The sequence below is a fragment of the Salmo trutta genome, chromosome 40 (assembly GCF_901001165.1).
Source record: "Salmo trutta chromosome 40, fSalTru1.1, whole genome shotgun sequence".
Classification (NCBI taxonomy): Eukaryota; Metazoa; Chordata; class Actinopteri; order Salmoniformes; family Salmonidae; genus Salmo; species Salmo trutta.
The window spans coordinates 9648475-9663945 of NC_042996.1; the positions used below are offsets into that span (position 1 = coordinate 9648475).

At 44.0% G+C, this 15471-nt stretch overlaps 1 protein-coding gene across 1 annotated transcript in view; it reads left to right on the forward strand.

Moving 5' to 3' along the window:
* LOC115180093 (fatty acyl-CoA reductase 1) overlaps nucleotides 1-15471 on the forward strand; it is a 102876-nt gene that overhangs the window by 86161 nt on the left and 1244 nt on the right. The window contains exons 3-9 of the mRNA XM_029742005.1: nucleotides 1298-1473; nucleotides 6901-7080; nucleotides 8333-8510; nucleotides 11224-11268; nucleotides 11392-11510; nucleotides 11790-11857; nucleotides 15268-15439. Coding sequence (XP_029597865.1) covers nucleotides 1298-1473; nucleotides 6901-7080; nucleotides 8333-8510; nucleotides 11224-11268; nucleotides 11392-11510; nucleotides 11790-11857; nucleotides 15268-15439 — 938 coding nt within the window. The remainder of the gene's footprint in view (nucleotides 1-1297; nucleotides 1474-6900; nucleotides 7081-8332; nucleotides 8511-11223; nucleotides 11269-11391; nucleotides 11511-11789; nucleotides 11858-15267; nucleotides 15440-15471) is intronic.

Genomic DNA, 15471 nt, shown 5'->3' on the forward strand with positions numbered 1-15471 from the left:
TTTGAACTCAGGGACTTTTTCCACCAGGGTGAATGGGGTCAACAGAGTTTATCAGAGTTCGTCACGATGTGAGGAAAAGTGCAGTCAACATGGACTCATTAGAGAGCCAGAAAAGAGACGGATATAGAAAGAGAGATAGATGTAGGGAGGGATGGAGATGGAGAGAGAGATGGATGGAGATGGAGAGAGAGATAGATGTAGGGAGGGATGGAGATGGAGAGAGAGATGGATGGAGATGGAGAGAGAGATAGATGTAAGGAGGGATGGAGATAGAGAGAGAGAGAACATGGATATGAACAGCTGTTGGAGGCATTACTCAACATCTGTCCTGCTCTTCACTTAGAGTGGTCTGCTTACCAGGGCTGCCACACACACACACACACACACACACACACACACACACACACACACACACACACACACACACACACACACACACACACACACACACACACACACACACACACACACACACAGCCAATTTCATAACTCACACATGCTATTCTTAATCACTAGCAATCTGAAATGTCCAGTACAATTTTCTGTGTTTTGTGTCTTCCTTAATTCTCAACACCCAGAGCCAAATCTGAGGTGCGCACTGGCCAGCTACTTGATTTATGTCTCGTCTGTCATAAGAAACTTTATCTTCCCTTCTGTTTGTTGTGTTCTTATATTCAGCCCTAAAACACAGTTCCCTGCATTCAAGATTAAAACCTACCATTTATTTATAATGGTTTTTGCTTGGAGGATAAGGAGTGATTTTATCTCCCTCCTTGGTGATGAGGTGGTGTTTCATTTCCTGCACGCGACAGGGAACATGTCACAGCAAGTCACAGCAACAGGGAACATGTCACAGCAAGTCACAGCAACAGGGAACATGTCACAGCAAGTCACAGCAACAGGGAACATGTCACAGCAAGTCACAGCAACAGGGAACATGTCACAGCAAGTCACAGCAACAGGGAACATGTCACAGCAAGTCACAGCAACAGGGAACATGTCACACACACACACACACACACAGTAGTTCATCAATTACATCGGGCAACATGACCCATATTGTTAATACTGAGGCTTGCAAATACTACTATGGTGCTATTGTTAGGTAAAAGCTGACATGGCTTTACATAATAGCAGTTGTGCAGAGGAATAGCCTACAGCCAAATATCCATGTGGACAGAATCGTTACAGACGTTAATGCATATAGTGTCCTTTACATATGGACCTGGCTAAATCAATGGCTTGACATGCATTGATATGATCTGATGCATCTACTGTATGTGTGCATTACCTGCAGCTGTTTGACCGCGTGAGGGAGGACAACCCAGACTTCCACCAGAAGATAGTTCCTATCAGCAGTGAGTTGACACAGCCTGCCCTGGCCATCAGTCCTGAGGACGTAGAGAGACTGACCTCCTGCGTCAACATCATCTTCCACTGTGCTGCCACCATCCGCTTCGACGAACCCCTCAAGTGAGGACCACACCCCCTACACACTAGCTCGTTCTCTATCACCTAGCTATCAAGCTAACTCACTACTTTATCAACTCAACAAATCAAATCCGTTTGATTCTATATAAATGCATGGACATAGCTTGTGTCTGACACAGAGAGGTAGAAAAACATAGAGATCCTATTAAATGACGTCAACACAGTAGACAGTCTCTAGTTGAGAGGAGTTCAGCCCGTATAGGGGCCAGGGTCATCTTTATCTTGGCCACATGTTTTATTTTGATGTTTTACTCGGTTCTGGTTTATGGGGTCGGAGGGTTTTGCTTTGTCATTGTCCCTAGTACCAGGAAGTGCCCATTGTCCAGGGACTTCCTTACAGGAAGTGATGATGGGTTGATGGTGTGGACTGTTTGTGTTCTGGTGTTGACCAATGGGAAAACTGATACATCTAGAGTATGATGAGGATGTTGAGAAACGCAACAGAGATTCCACGATAATATAGCGTCTGTGTAGCGTCTGTCAAGCAACATTGTTGACCTAAAATGGTTGACAGGCAAACACTTACATAAAAAGTCATTAAACATATTAAATCAAAATCCAATGCAATGTATAGAATACAGTAACATTGAATTTATATTAAGGTTTTTGAAACGGTTTAAGTTTTCAATATTCCACGTGGTTTCATCATCTCACATAGTAGACAGTGGATCGATGTTCCATGTGGTGAGAGAGAGACAGACAGATAGAGAGAGAGATGTATCCAGGGAGTCTGCAGGTAGCAAGCTGTAGGGGGTAGAGAGATGTCTTTAGATGTCCCTCCTACTCAGTGAGGAAGCAGGAATGAGGTATTCAGAGGGATTATTAAAACATTAAAGAGCTGTCTATCTGTCTCAGTGTATTCTCACAAGTCTTCATCATACTGTTAAATACGCCTGTCTGGGTGTCTGTGTGGCTGCTGGGAACAGATCCCGTTGAGTAGGACAGACAGGACAGCCTTAAGGGATGAGATGCAGTCAGAGAGGTGAAAGGAGGTGTGGGGAGGCGGGACATTAGCCATGACTGACAGCTCAGTTAGGGAAAAGCTGTGAGATTGTTCTCTGAACAGCATCATAGCTCTCTTCTCTTCCCTCTTTCACTTTGTCTTTCTCTTTTCACCCCTACCTCTCCATCCCTTCCTCTGTATTTCTCTCTCTCCCCTGTTCTCTCTCACGATCTCTCGTCTGACACACAATGTTGATACCCCGTCTTCAGGGAAACAAAGTTGCCAGGGGGTGTTGGAGCATAATCAGACAACAGTTTAATCACTGAGACCCAGACCACAGCATTTCAGATAGCGCCCTAGACACAACATCTGTGCTGTGCAAATGTACAAGGCTAGTCAAGCCTAGCACTGAAGCAGTGATAAGCACCATAGCTAGGATACAGTATATCTTGCACCCTAATGAAAATACAATAGCGGACTTCACTAATGACTCAGGCGCTTGGAACAGTGAGGAACACACAGTTAGGAGCAGTCCACAGTCACAGTGGTGTTCTCTCTCAAACTACCCTAGTGCTCTATAATAGTTCTCAAACTGGCCTAGTGCTCTATAATAGTTCTCAAACTGGCCTAGAGCTCTGTAATAGTTATCAAACTACTCTAGTGCTCTATAATAGATCTCAAACTGGCCTAGTGCTCTATAATAGATCTCAAACTGGCCTAGTGCTCTATAATAGTTCTCAAACTGGCCTAGAGCTCTGTAATAGTTCTCAAACTACCCTAGTGCTCTATAATAGTTATCAAACTACCCTAGTGCTCTGTAATAGTTATCAAACTGGCCAAGTGCTCTATAATAGATCTCAAACTGGCCTAGTGCTCTGTAATAGTTATCAAACTGGCTTAGTGCTCTGTAATAGTTCTCAAACTACCCTAGTGCTCTATAATAGATCTCAAACTACCCTAGTGCTTTATAAAAGTTATCAAACTAGCCTAGTGTTCTATAATAGTTATCAAACTGGCCTAGTGCTCTATAATAGATCTCAAACTACCCTAGTGCTCTATAAAAGTTATCAAACTAGCCTAGTGCTCTATAATAGATCTCAAACTGGCCTAGTGCTCTATAATAGATCTCAAACTACCCTAGTGCTCTATAAAAGTTATCAAACTAGCCTAGTGCTCTATAATAGATCTCAAACTGGCCTAGTGCTCTATAATAGTTCTCAAACTACCCTAGTCCTCTAGTAATAGTTATCAAACTGGCCTAGTGCTCTAGAAAAGTTCTCAAACTAGCCTAGTGTTCTATAATCATTGTCAAACTAGCCTAGTGTTCTATAATAGTTCTCAAACTACCCTAGTGCTCTATAAAGGTTCTCAAACTAGCCTAGTGTTCTATAATCATTGTCAAACTAGCCTAGTGTTCTATAATAGTTCTCAAACTACCCTAGTGCTCTATAAAGGTTCTCAAACTAGCCTAGTGTTCTATAATAGTTCTCAAACTACCCTAGTGCTCTATAATAGTTCTCTATCTGGCCTAGTGTTCTTTAAAAGTTCTCAAACTAGCCTAGTGTTTTATAATAGTTCTCAAACTACCCTTGTGCTCTATAATAGTTATCTATCTGGCCTAGTGTTCTTTAAAAGTTCTCAAACTGGCCTAGTGCTCTATAATAGTTCTCAAACTACCCTTGTGTTCTATAAAAGTTCTCAAACTAGCCTAGTGTTATGTAAGAGTTCTCAAACTACCCTAGTGCTCTGTAATAGTTATCAAACTGGCCTAGTGCTCTGTAATAGTTATCAAACTGGACTAGTTCTCTGTAATAGTTATCAAACTGGCCTAGTGCTCTATAAAAGATCTCAAACTGGCCTAGTGCTCTGTAATAGTTCTCAAACAAGTCTAGTGCTCTTTAAAAATGTTCAAACTGGCCTAGTGCTCTATAATAGTTCTCAAACTGTCCTAGTCCTCTATAATAGTTCTCAAACTCTACTAGTGCTCTATAAAGGTTCTCTATAATAGTTCTCAAACTGGCCTAGTGCTCTAGAATAGTTCTCTTTAATAGTTCTCAAACTGTCCTAGTCCTCTATAATAGTTCTCAAACTGGCCTAGTGCTCTAGAATAGTTCTCTTTAATAGTTCTCAAACTGGCCTAGTGCTCTAGAATAGTTCTCTTTAATAGTTCTCAAAGTGGCCTAGTGCTCTAGAATAGTTCTCTTTAATAGTTCTCAAACTGTCCTAGTGCTCTAGAATAGTTCTCTTTAATAGTTCTCAAACTGGCCTAGTGCTCTAGAATAGTTCTCTTCAATAGTTCTCAAACTGGCCTAGTGCTCTAGAATAGTTCTCTTTAATAGTTCTCAAACTGGCCTAGTGCTCTAGAATAGTTCTCTTTAATAGTTCTCAAACTGGCCTAGTGGTCTAGAATAGTGCTCTATAATAGTTCTCAAACTGGCCTAGTGCTCTAGAATAGTGCTCTATAATAGTTCTCAAACTGGCCTAGTGGTCTAGAATAGTTCTCTTTAATAGTTCTCAAACTGGCCTAGTGCTCTAGAATAGTTCTCTTTAATAGTTCTCAAACTGGCCTAGTGGTCTAGAATAGTTCTCTTTAATAGTTCTCAAACTGGCCTAGTGGTCTAGAATAGTTCTCTTTAATAGTTCTCAAACTGGCCTAGTGCTCTAGAATAGTTCTCTTTAATAGTTCTCAAACTGGCCTAGTACTCTATAATAGTTCTCAAACTGGCCTAGTGGTCTAGAATAGTGCTCTATAATAGTTCTCAAACTGGCCTAGTGCTCTAGAATAGTTCTCTTTAATAGTTCTCAAACTGGCCTAGTGGTCTAGAATAGTTCTCTTTAATAGTTCTCAAACTGGCCTAGTGCTCTAGAATAGTTCTCTTTAATAGTTCTCAAACTGGCCTAGTGCTCTAGAATAGTTATCTTTAATAGTTCTCAAACTGGCCTAGTGGTCTAGAATAGTGCTCTATAATAGTTCTCAAACTGGCCTAGTGCTCTAGAATAGTGCTCTATAATAGTTCTCAAACTGGCCTAGTGGTCTAGAATAGTTCTCTTTAATAGTTCTCAAACTGGCCTAGTGGTCTAGAATAGCTCTCTTTAATAGTTCTCAAACTGGCCTAGTGCTCTAGAATAGTTCTCTTTAATAGTTCTCAAACTGGCCTAGTGCTCTAGAATAGTCCTCTATAATTGTTCTCAAACGGTGGTACGGCCTACTACCACTCTTATCCCCCGTGACACGGCACTGCCACTGACTGTCACGACTGCCGTCCCCGCCCTGCCGTTAATGGGCAACCGCTGCCAAACCACATCTGACATCTGCGCTCTCACACACACACACACACACACACACACACACACACACACACACACACACACACACACACACACACACACACACACACACACACCGTCCACACTGCCTGACTGTGGCTGAGAAGCACTATCTTTCTCTGTAGACTGGCTGAGAGGTGAGCTAGAGTTCTGTCTGTTTATTCCTGGAATGGAAGCACATTGCTGGAATGAAGTGTGAGGATTAAAGGGTGTGAGGGAGGATGATTATAATGCCAACCCTCCAAAGTGCTCTCTCGCACCCTCCTCTCTCTCTTTTTCTGTTTCTCTCTTTCTCTCTCGGTCTCTCTCTGTCTCTCTCTCTCACCCTCCTCTCTCTCTTTTTCTGTTTCTCTCTGTCTCTCTCGGTCTTTCTCTGTCTCTCTCGGTCTCTCTCGGTCTCTCTCGGTCTCTCTCGGTCTCTCACGGTCTCTCGGTCTCTCTCTGTCTCTCACGGTCTCTCTCGGTCTCTCTCGGTCTCTCTCGGTCTCTCTCTGTCTCTCTCTGTCTCTCTCGGTCTCTCTCGGTCTCTCTGTCTCTCTCTGTCTCTCTCTGTCTCTCTCTGTCTCTCTCTGTCTCTCTCGGTCTCTCTCGGTCTCTCTCGGTCTCTCTCTGTCTCTCTCTGTCTCTCTCTGTCTCTCTCTGTCTCTCTCGGTCTCTCTCGGTCTCTCTCGGTCTCTCTCGGTCTCTCTCTGTCTCTCTGTCTCTCTCGTTCTCTCTCGGTCTCTCTCGGTCTCTCTCGGTCTCTCTCGGTCTCTCTCGGTCTCTCTGTCTCTCTCTGTCTCTCTCTGTCTCTCTCTCTCTCTCTGTCTCTCTCTGTCTCTCTCTGTCTCTTTCAGTCACTGTCTGTCTGTCTCTCTCTCTCTGGGTCTGTCTCTCTCTCTCTCTCTCTCTCTCTCTCTCTGTCGCTTTCTCTCTATCTCGGTCTCTTTCAGTCACTGTCTGTCTGTCTGTCTGTCTGTCTCTCTCTCGCTCTCTCTCTCTCTCTCTCTCTCTCTCTCTCTCTCTCTCTCACTGTCTCACTTCTCTCCTTGTGATGATATTACTGGAATGCATAGTGTGCTTATGCTTCTTAGTGTACTTATGCACAGTGATCTCTTACCTAGTCCTGCTGTGTGTGTGTGTATCTCCTCTCTTCCCAGACACGCCCTGCAGCTGAATGTGATAGCCACGCAGCAGCTCCTGAATCTGGCCCAGCAGATGCACCACCTCCAGGCCTTCATCCACATCTCCACAGCCTACGCCAACTGCAACCGCAGACACATCGACGAGATCATCTACCCACCGCCTGTAGAACCCAAGAAGCTCATCGACTCCCTGGAGTGAGTAGTGTGAAGTCTACTTTCTGCATCCGAGTTGGGGGTGGGTTTGCTGCTATTACGACTCCATCTATTCAGGAAGTGAATTCATTTGCAAATTTCGTGCATTGAAAATATGCTCAGTGAAGATAAATGGCACTTAGGCCTGGATTCAGTCAGATCAAGCATTAACTGGCATAGCTAATGTTTTGGCGCAGCCGGAGGTGGAACTACGCTGTACCTGTCACATCGGTGAGCAGCTGCTCTTGTGATTATTGTCACGAAGCAACACCCATTCCACTCACGTTGGAAGTTCAGAACCAGAAAATGTCCTCTTTAGGTATAATGCCGGGAGCCACTTGTGGATTTGACAGCTCTAACGCAGTTACACCTCCAACACCGCCAAAACAACCTCTATGCCTCTAAACCTCTAAACAAGCTCTAGGACTCTAAACCTCTAAACAAACTCTAGGCCTCTAAACCTCTAAACAAACTCTATGCCTCTAAACCTCTAAACAACCTCAATCTTCTAAACCTCTAAACAAGCTCTATGCCTCTAAACCTCTAAACAACCTCTATGCCTCTAAACCTCTAAACAACCTCTATGCCTCTAAACCTCTAAACAACCTCTATACCTCTAAACAACCTCTATGCCTCTAAACCTCTAAAGAACCTCTATACCTCTAAACCTCTAAACAAACTCTATACCTCTAAACCTCTAAACAACCTCTATGTCTCTAAACCTCTAAACAACCTCTATGCCTCTAAACCTCTAAACAACCTCTATGCCTCTAAACCTCTAAACAACCTCTATACCTCTAAACCTCTAAACAACCTCTAGGCCTCTAAACCTCTAAACAAGCTCTATGCCTCTAAACCTCTAAACAAACTCTATACCTCTAAACCTCTAAACAACCTCTAGGCCTCTAAACCTCTAAACAACCTCTCTGCTGGTGTCGTCTAGCGCAGATCTAATAGAATCTTAGTTTGACCCCTAGTTAGATAAATGACAGTATATTCATTGAATTTCAATTCATCTCCTGAATGAACTGATTGAAATGGAATTGAACCGAACCAAGGGTGCTGTCAAGACCACACCACCTTGTGCCATTTCCAACTAATAATTGATTATAAATACCATCACAGACAGCTATCAGAGTGAATGACGTTTCATCTATCTACACAAAATGCTAACTTTACTTCAATCCTGCCATGTGTCCTGTACCATTGTGATGTGAGTCTCATTGTGAGTGTTCTCTTGTGTCTGTGGCTGCAGGTGGATGGAGGACAGTATCGTCCGTGACATCACGCCGCGCCTCATCGGGGAGCGCCCCAACACCTACACCTACACCAAAGCCCTGGCAGAGTGCGTGGTCCAGAAAGAGAGCAGCAAGCTCAGCATCGGCATCATCAGACCCTCCATAGTGGGAGCCAGCTGGCAGGAGCCTTTCCCTGTGAGTACCGTTACCATAGAGATACAGTATCATATACATACATCATTCTGTGGGACTGGATTACTCTACTGGACCCTGGCACTGGATAGCTGGCAGCAATAGATGATCAATAGATACATGGATCACATTCTGTATGTAGTCTGTGGACTTTAAACAGTGTATTGACTGGTCAGCAAGATAAGTGTATCAGAAGAAGTGGGATTGGCTCAGCCTGTTGGGAAATGTATCACAATTTATAAAAATCTATGTAGCACTTTCACTGTGACAGTTAAAGGGCTCAGTCAGACTCCTGTCAATTCTCACACCATCATATCCTGCTGTGGTGCCAAATGGATGGGAATTAGCGATCGATCGCTGTAACGGTACACTGGTCAATATATCTCCCCTGTGTACAGTCAGACTTAAAGGGGGATTGGGTGTGTAGTGCTGAGTAAAGTTTGTATTAGGGTTGGACCAGGACAGGTCTAATGGTTCTAATGGTTCAGAAATTATGGCTGGGTTGGATTCCAGGACTCGAAGAGGAGCGTCCCTGACCCCAACAGCTGGGTAGGCGATGTGAGGGGGGCAAGGAAGGGGCGATGGGGAAACTACTGCCAGGGCTGAAACCGGAGAGCCTCTGAATGTCTCCTACTAGATTGAAGGTCACTGAAAAGCAACTGTAGGGTCATGGAAAGGCCACTCTGAACGTTCAGTGGGTGCAGTAATCAATCAATCAATCAATCAATATAATGTATTTTATAAAGACCTTTTGACATCAGCAGTTGCCCCTAGAAAGGCAGGAATCTAGGAAGAAAGCTAGCTAGGAACCAGCTTCCGAGGGGTGGCCAGTCCTCTTCTGGATGTGCAGGGTGATGGTACTTTCATGAGTAAGCTGCTTTTTATTTTCTAATCTGTCTGGCTGCTGTAGTGTAGGCTAACATCTTAGCGTAAGGATTCCACAGCGTTAAGCATTTTAATCTCACTTAGCATAGCGGCAGATGGACATATTAAAGCGTTTAAAAAATAAATGCAGACTTTATTGCTGCTTAACATTTTGGAGGAGCAATGGGAGGATGGTGTTCAACATTTCATCATTTTCGTGATTATAATATTCGTCAAAGTTCTTTCCCGCAAATTCAAGTGACATGCTTACTTTATTTTCCTACAGGAATATTATTTGAACGTCTGATGCTCCATGAATTCACACAGAAAGAGACCAAAGATCTTGAAGATGAAAAGATGCACACTTTCAGAGTTTTCAGTAGAGTATAATACACTTTTAAACAGCACTAAGTATATTCACAGAAAACGACTATATAGCCCCAGGGCTGCATTTAGTTTTCTGGGGCTGTAACGTTTCAACAGTGCAGGATCCAGGCCTGGCGGCAAAACAGCCAAAAGATCACGCTTTACCAGTTTATTGCGCGGGCAGCTCGAGACAGTGGGAGCAACGGGAGAGGGGGTGGGGGGGGGGGGGGGGGGGGGGGGGGTGATGAACTTCAATCTCCATGTCCTCAGAACTCCGTTAAGTGTTAAAATGTCACAGGCAATCCCCTACATCAAAGATGTATACCTGCAGAAATTGTCTCTGAGACGGTGTGATAAGGACTTTTATTTGTCTGACTGATGGTCTGTCTGTCTGCACCAGACCATGTAGCCTTACCCTGTAGGGACAAGCCACAGACACACCACAAAAATAAGCCCAGTCTATTACCAATGTATTACCGGAGGGCTAATTGATGTGGACACTGTTACTCTCCCTATCTCAGTCTCACTCTCCATAGGTAGCTAGCTAGCTAGCCTAGCACACCACTGGAATGCTAACTCAGTAGATACACAACAATCTAATTGATGTTGCTGTTAGGAGGCTATCTGTAACTTGATGATGTTGCAGCAATGTTATAGTGGTGCTTGAAGCTAGAATTCCTAATTGAAACAGTAACAAAGCTGAAACCCTGCCTGTGTTTTGGTAAAAAGCTGAGGCAGGTAGCCTAGTGGTTAGAGCGTTGGGCCAGTAACCGAAAAGTTGTTGGCCCAACGAATCCCTGAGCTGACAAGGTAAATGGAATCCGTGAGCTGACAAGGTAAAAATCTGTCGTTCTGCCCCTGAACAAGGCAGTTAACCCACTGTTCCTAGGTCGTCATTGAAAATAAGAATTTGTTCTTAACTGACTTGCCTGGTTAAATAAAAAAATGGGCCTGTAGAAATGTAACCACTATCAAATTCCTAGACAGAGCTATGGATGCAAGGACTAACCCTCCATGATATAAAATGTATAGTTTTAACCATGTTTTTAGGCTATGTAGTGTTTGTTTATATTTACAAACATTAAAGTTAAACAAGCTTGTATTTTGGGTTCTGATGGGGTATGACAGTTGAACTAAGCTAATGAGGCATTTATAAGTTATATTCTTCAACAATCAATAGGTATATATCATTAATTTATAAGTCCAAAAATAGATGTAGCTATATAAGGGGGGTACTTAGGCTTCTCTTTCAGCTACGTCTCTATTCCGTCTGCGTCGCTGCAGCGTTCCAGACTGCGAGATATACATTTTTAGGTCATTTCCGATTGAGCAGACATATGCAGCATTTACCGGGAATGCAGTGTCCGCTAACACTGGAACATTGCCTTTAAATTGAAATAACGGATTAAAATGTTCCGTACGGATTGAATAGAGCCCCTAATCTCTCATTACACTCACTTATTCCCTCCCTATTCTTCTGTCTCAGGGCTGGATCGACAACTTCAATGGACCAAGCGGAGTCTTCATCGCTGTAAGTACCAGCATGTACTTATTAGTTGTATTTTCCATATAGTAAGTTTGCTCATTTTGATGCCACTAGTTTAAATGATCAGGTGATGAGATGTGGTGGTAACCCTGTGTCCTGTCTGATCAGGCGGGGAAGGGCATCCTGCGCACCATGAGAGCCAACAATGATGCGGTGGCGGACCTCATCCCCGTGGACGTGGTCATCAACCTGACCCTGGCCGCTGGCTGGTACACGGCAGTGCACAGGTTAACTTTCCCCCCAGGTGGAATATGGTTTGACCAATGACTGTATGGTTTAACCCACACAAACAGACACCCCCATATAGACCTGCAGAAAGACCTCCTGTAAACCTACCTTCGCCCAGTTTGTTCGAACACATCTCCCCAGCTCTACACCATTGACTGATGAGGAAGCCCAGTGTTTTCAATTGATGTGATTTTGTGTTTGTGATGTCATTTTATAGATGTGTCCTAATGGACCCTCCCCTTTGATCCCTCTGACCTCATCTCTCTGCTCCCTTGCAGACCCAAAGCAGCGCTGGTTTACAACTGCACAACGGGCGGAATCAACCCTTTCCACTGGGGAGAGATCGGTAGGTGTCTGTCTGTCTGTCTGTTACAGTGACATCATTAGTGCTTGCTCATTAACCACTGTGGCTTCCGTCGTCCTTTATCAATATACTTCAGTAGTTGAAATCTTGATCCTATCAAATTTTATTAGTCACATACACATGGTTAACAGATGTTATTGCGAGTGTAGCGAATTGCTTGTGCTTCTAGTTCCAACAGTGCTGCAATATCTAACATGTAATCTAACAATTCCACAAGAACTACCTAAAACACACAAATCTAAGTAAAGGAATGGAATAAGAATATATACATATAAATATGTGGATGAGCAATGACAGAGCGGCATAGGCAAGATGCAATAGATGGTATACAATACAGTATATACATATGAGATGAGTAATGCAAGATATGTAAACATTAAAGTGACTAGTGATCCATTTGGTTGATGGTGTTGTGACTATGAAACTATGCATCATACATTCCCACAGGGGATATGAAACTGTGGGTTGCCTGTCAGTCCTGGTTCTCCTAAATCCATTTGAATGGTGTAGCAGTGAGATGCAGCTGGATAAATGATCTGTGTCATAATTAGATGCCCAGGGATTTGACAGTGGCGAGGGTCTACTGCCACCTTCTGGCAGCTAGTAGAACATTACATCTGAACCCCCACACTGTGTCCATCTGTTTGACCTCACCACTGTGGATCTGCCCAAATGACAACTCCCATCAGCAGTAAAGCACAGTTGCCCAAAAATAACAAGTAGAGAAATCATCACCCCACCAGCATTTTGGTTGTGGTGGCAGCTCACCTCCCGGCCCATCATCTACAGTACATCCCAGTGGACCACTGGGATGAAAAGGATGCATGCGGGCCGGGTATCAGTCAGGCTCAGATTAGCGCGGTAGCGGGCGACAGCCAGGGTCCCTACGCTCTCAGATTAGTGAATCTGCTCCTTTCACTCTGGGAAATTGACATCAGATGGCTGGCAGCGGGATTAAGGCTCGTCACTCTGCCTCGCTGTTATAAATCTGGGATAGCGGGCACTAATCTACCGGACCACATAAGAGCTAAGAATCAAGCTAATCAAACTGGGTCTAGGGGGCCCATGGGGCTGCTTAGGGAAGTTGGACGTTTGCTGGATGGATGTTATCAAAATTCTGGTACCTTAATTGGTTTTTGTCACCTTCTCTCCACTGTCCTCTTCTCACCCCGTTTTGAAAAAGGTCAATATAATTGAGGAGTGGCGGTAAGGAGAGGAAACGTGGAGGGAAATGCTCTTGCAAGAAATGAGACGGTCATTCACTCGCTCATCATCAGACAAATGACGTTTACAGAGGAGGAACCACAAAATACAAAGTGATGAAAACGAATATAGCTACTTCTGCAGTACATTCTATAGATAAAAGGATAATAGAGTATCGTTTTAAATGTGTGCCTGGTTTTCTCCTTCAAGAAAACAACAGCTGATTCAAAGGGGGTGTGGAACATTTTAAAACACTTCGGCGCTAGCATCCGTGAAGAAGCACACTCCTCTGATAGCTTACTAACGAATTGACACTCTCCGTGACCACTTGACCACTTATCACTGAGGAGAGGACAGAGGCCAGAATTTTGTGCAATAGAGAATCTCCCAAGGAACCGATGAAGGAGCCCTGGAAGGAGCCCTGGAATAGTGCTCAGGAGTTTCTCATTCAGGCTGGGATTCAATCCAAGGCTTGTTATAGAACAGCGCACTAGACACCTGACAATGTACCATTTAACATCACCATGACTTGATCCCCGGCCTCAATCTTGTTCTGAGGGAAGCTCCACTTTCTAGGGCAGAACAAATGTGATTGGTTGGATGAAAACTCAGTGGGCAGAGCATAAACTAACATGTCAGTGGGTGGAGTTTACAGCTGAGAGTCAAATAAAATAAATGCTTTCAGGGAGGTAGGTTGGAGGTGGATGGAGGGTGTTCAGCATGACCCAAAAGGTTGCCAGTTCAAATCCTGGCTGTGACTTTTGTTTTCCTTACCAAACACTTACTTTGACAGAACAGCATTAAATACATGGAAAAACAAGGGTGCTGCCCTCCCCCCTACTAGCGCAGTGGACTAGGGATAGGGACCAGAAGGTCACAGGTTCTAATCTTGCTGATGCCCTTTTTCAAAAAATGTATATTTGTGTTACCTTTCCCTAGCCGGGAACACTCACCCTCAACACCAAAACCATCTTTCAACTCTTGTTAGCGGGGCTGGAGAATATTCACTGTGGCCGGGATTCAATAACACCACCCTTTGTCAGCTATGCACCTAGTAAAGGCAGTGTTCCCACGTTCACGGTAAACACAGCATGTTCTCCCTTTAAATGGCACATAGTCAACAAATCACCATCAGATTGAATCCTGGCCAAAATATTGTGCTACTTAGAGTTAATATCTTAGAACTAATAAAAATACAATTAATGACAGTTGATCCACAGAAATGTGCTGGAGCACAGTGCAACATCAGGGGTGTGGCTTTGATTCCTCGAAGGGTCATATGTAGTGTGGCACGTGGTCTCAGAGCATTTTCTATTATTCTGGACATAAATCCAAGACACTCCATTTAGTATGACATGTATTCATTTGTGGAGGTTGCATCCATTTCATGAATTGCAATTCTTACAGCATGTTAAGAATTTGCAAAATATCCCTTATGAAAAATCTGTCCTTTACTCCAGTGCAATGAGGTTGGCTTCAGACAACCGTGGTTCATCTCTTGGCACATCATGGACCACAGGCTTCAACCACCAGAATGGTATCACAGCTGTAGGGGATGGGCCCAGTCTACTTGGACCTCTGCCTCATTTTCCACCTTTTACGCTTCAGCCATCGCATACGCTTCTTCCTCCACTTGGCTCTCATCTTGTGGAGATGTCTCAAAAGTGATGAGATCAACTTGAAAACTAAAGAACTAAAACAGTTACAGGGAATAAATTAAATGGGAAAGCCTCAAAATGACAAAACTACAACTCAACAGGAGAGAGCTACCCTCGGGCTTACCCCAGATAGTCTTCTCCTACACAGGAGGAACTAACCTCGTAAGGCTGTTCACTTCTTTATAGAGGCTGGTGGGTCACGAGACTTCAAAAGAAAGCAGAAAGAACAAATTCACACCAGTATCACCCACTGGTTCTTTCACTAGCAGTTCCCCCAGCAGTTTTACCTTGGTCTGAGCAGCCTTGATTGCAGCCAGGTGGGGAAGGTGTGCAGCTGCTGTGAATGAGGTCATTAGTGCAACAGAAAACCACACCCCTGGAACCATTCCAATTCTCTGATATAGTGGCTAAGGAGGATGTGAGAGGCACTTCCCTAACGTTACACCCCTGAAAATGCCACAACAGAATAGAGCTGTCAGCTCCAAGCCCCAGATTCCTTCACATTTTTAACTCCTTTGTATTCTCTCTCAGAGCACCATGTGATGTCCAGCTTCAAGAGGAACCCTCTGGAGCAGGCTTTCAGAAGGCCCAACGCCAACATCACCTCCAACTACCTGATGAACCAGTATTGGATCCTGGTCAGCCACAAGTTCCCTGCCCTCATCTACGACCTCTACCTGAGACTGTCTGGACAGAAACCCCAGTAAGATTACTAATGTCCTGACAATCAGCATT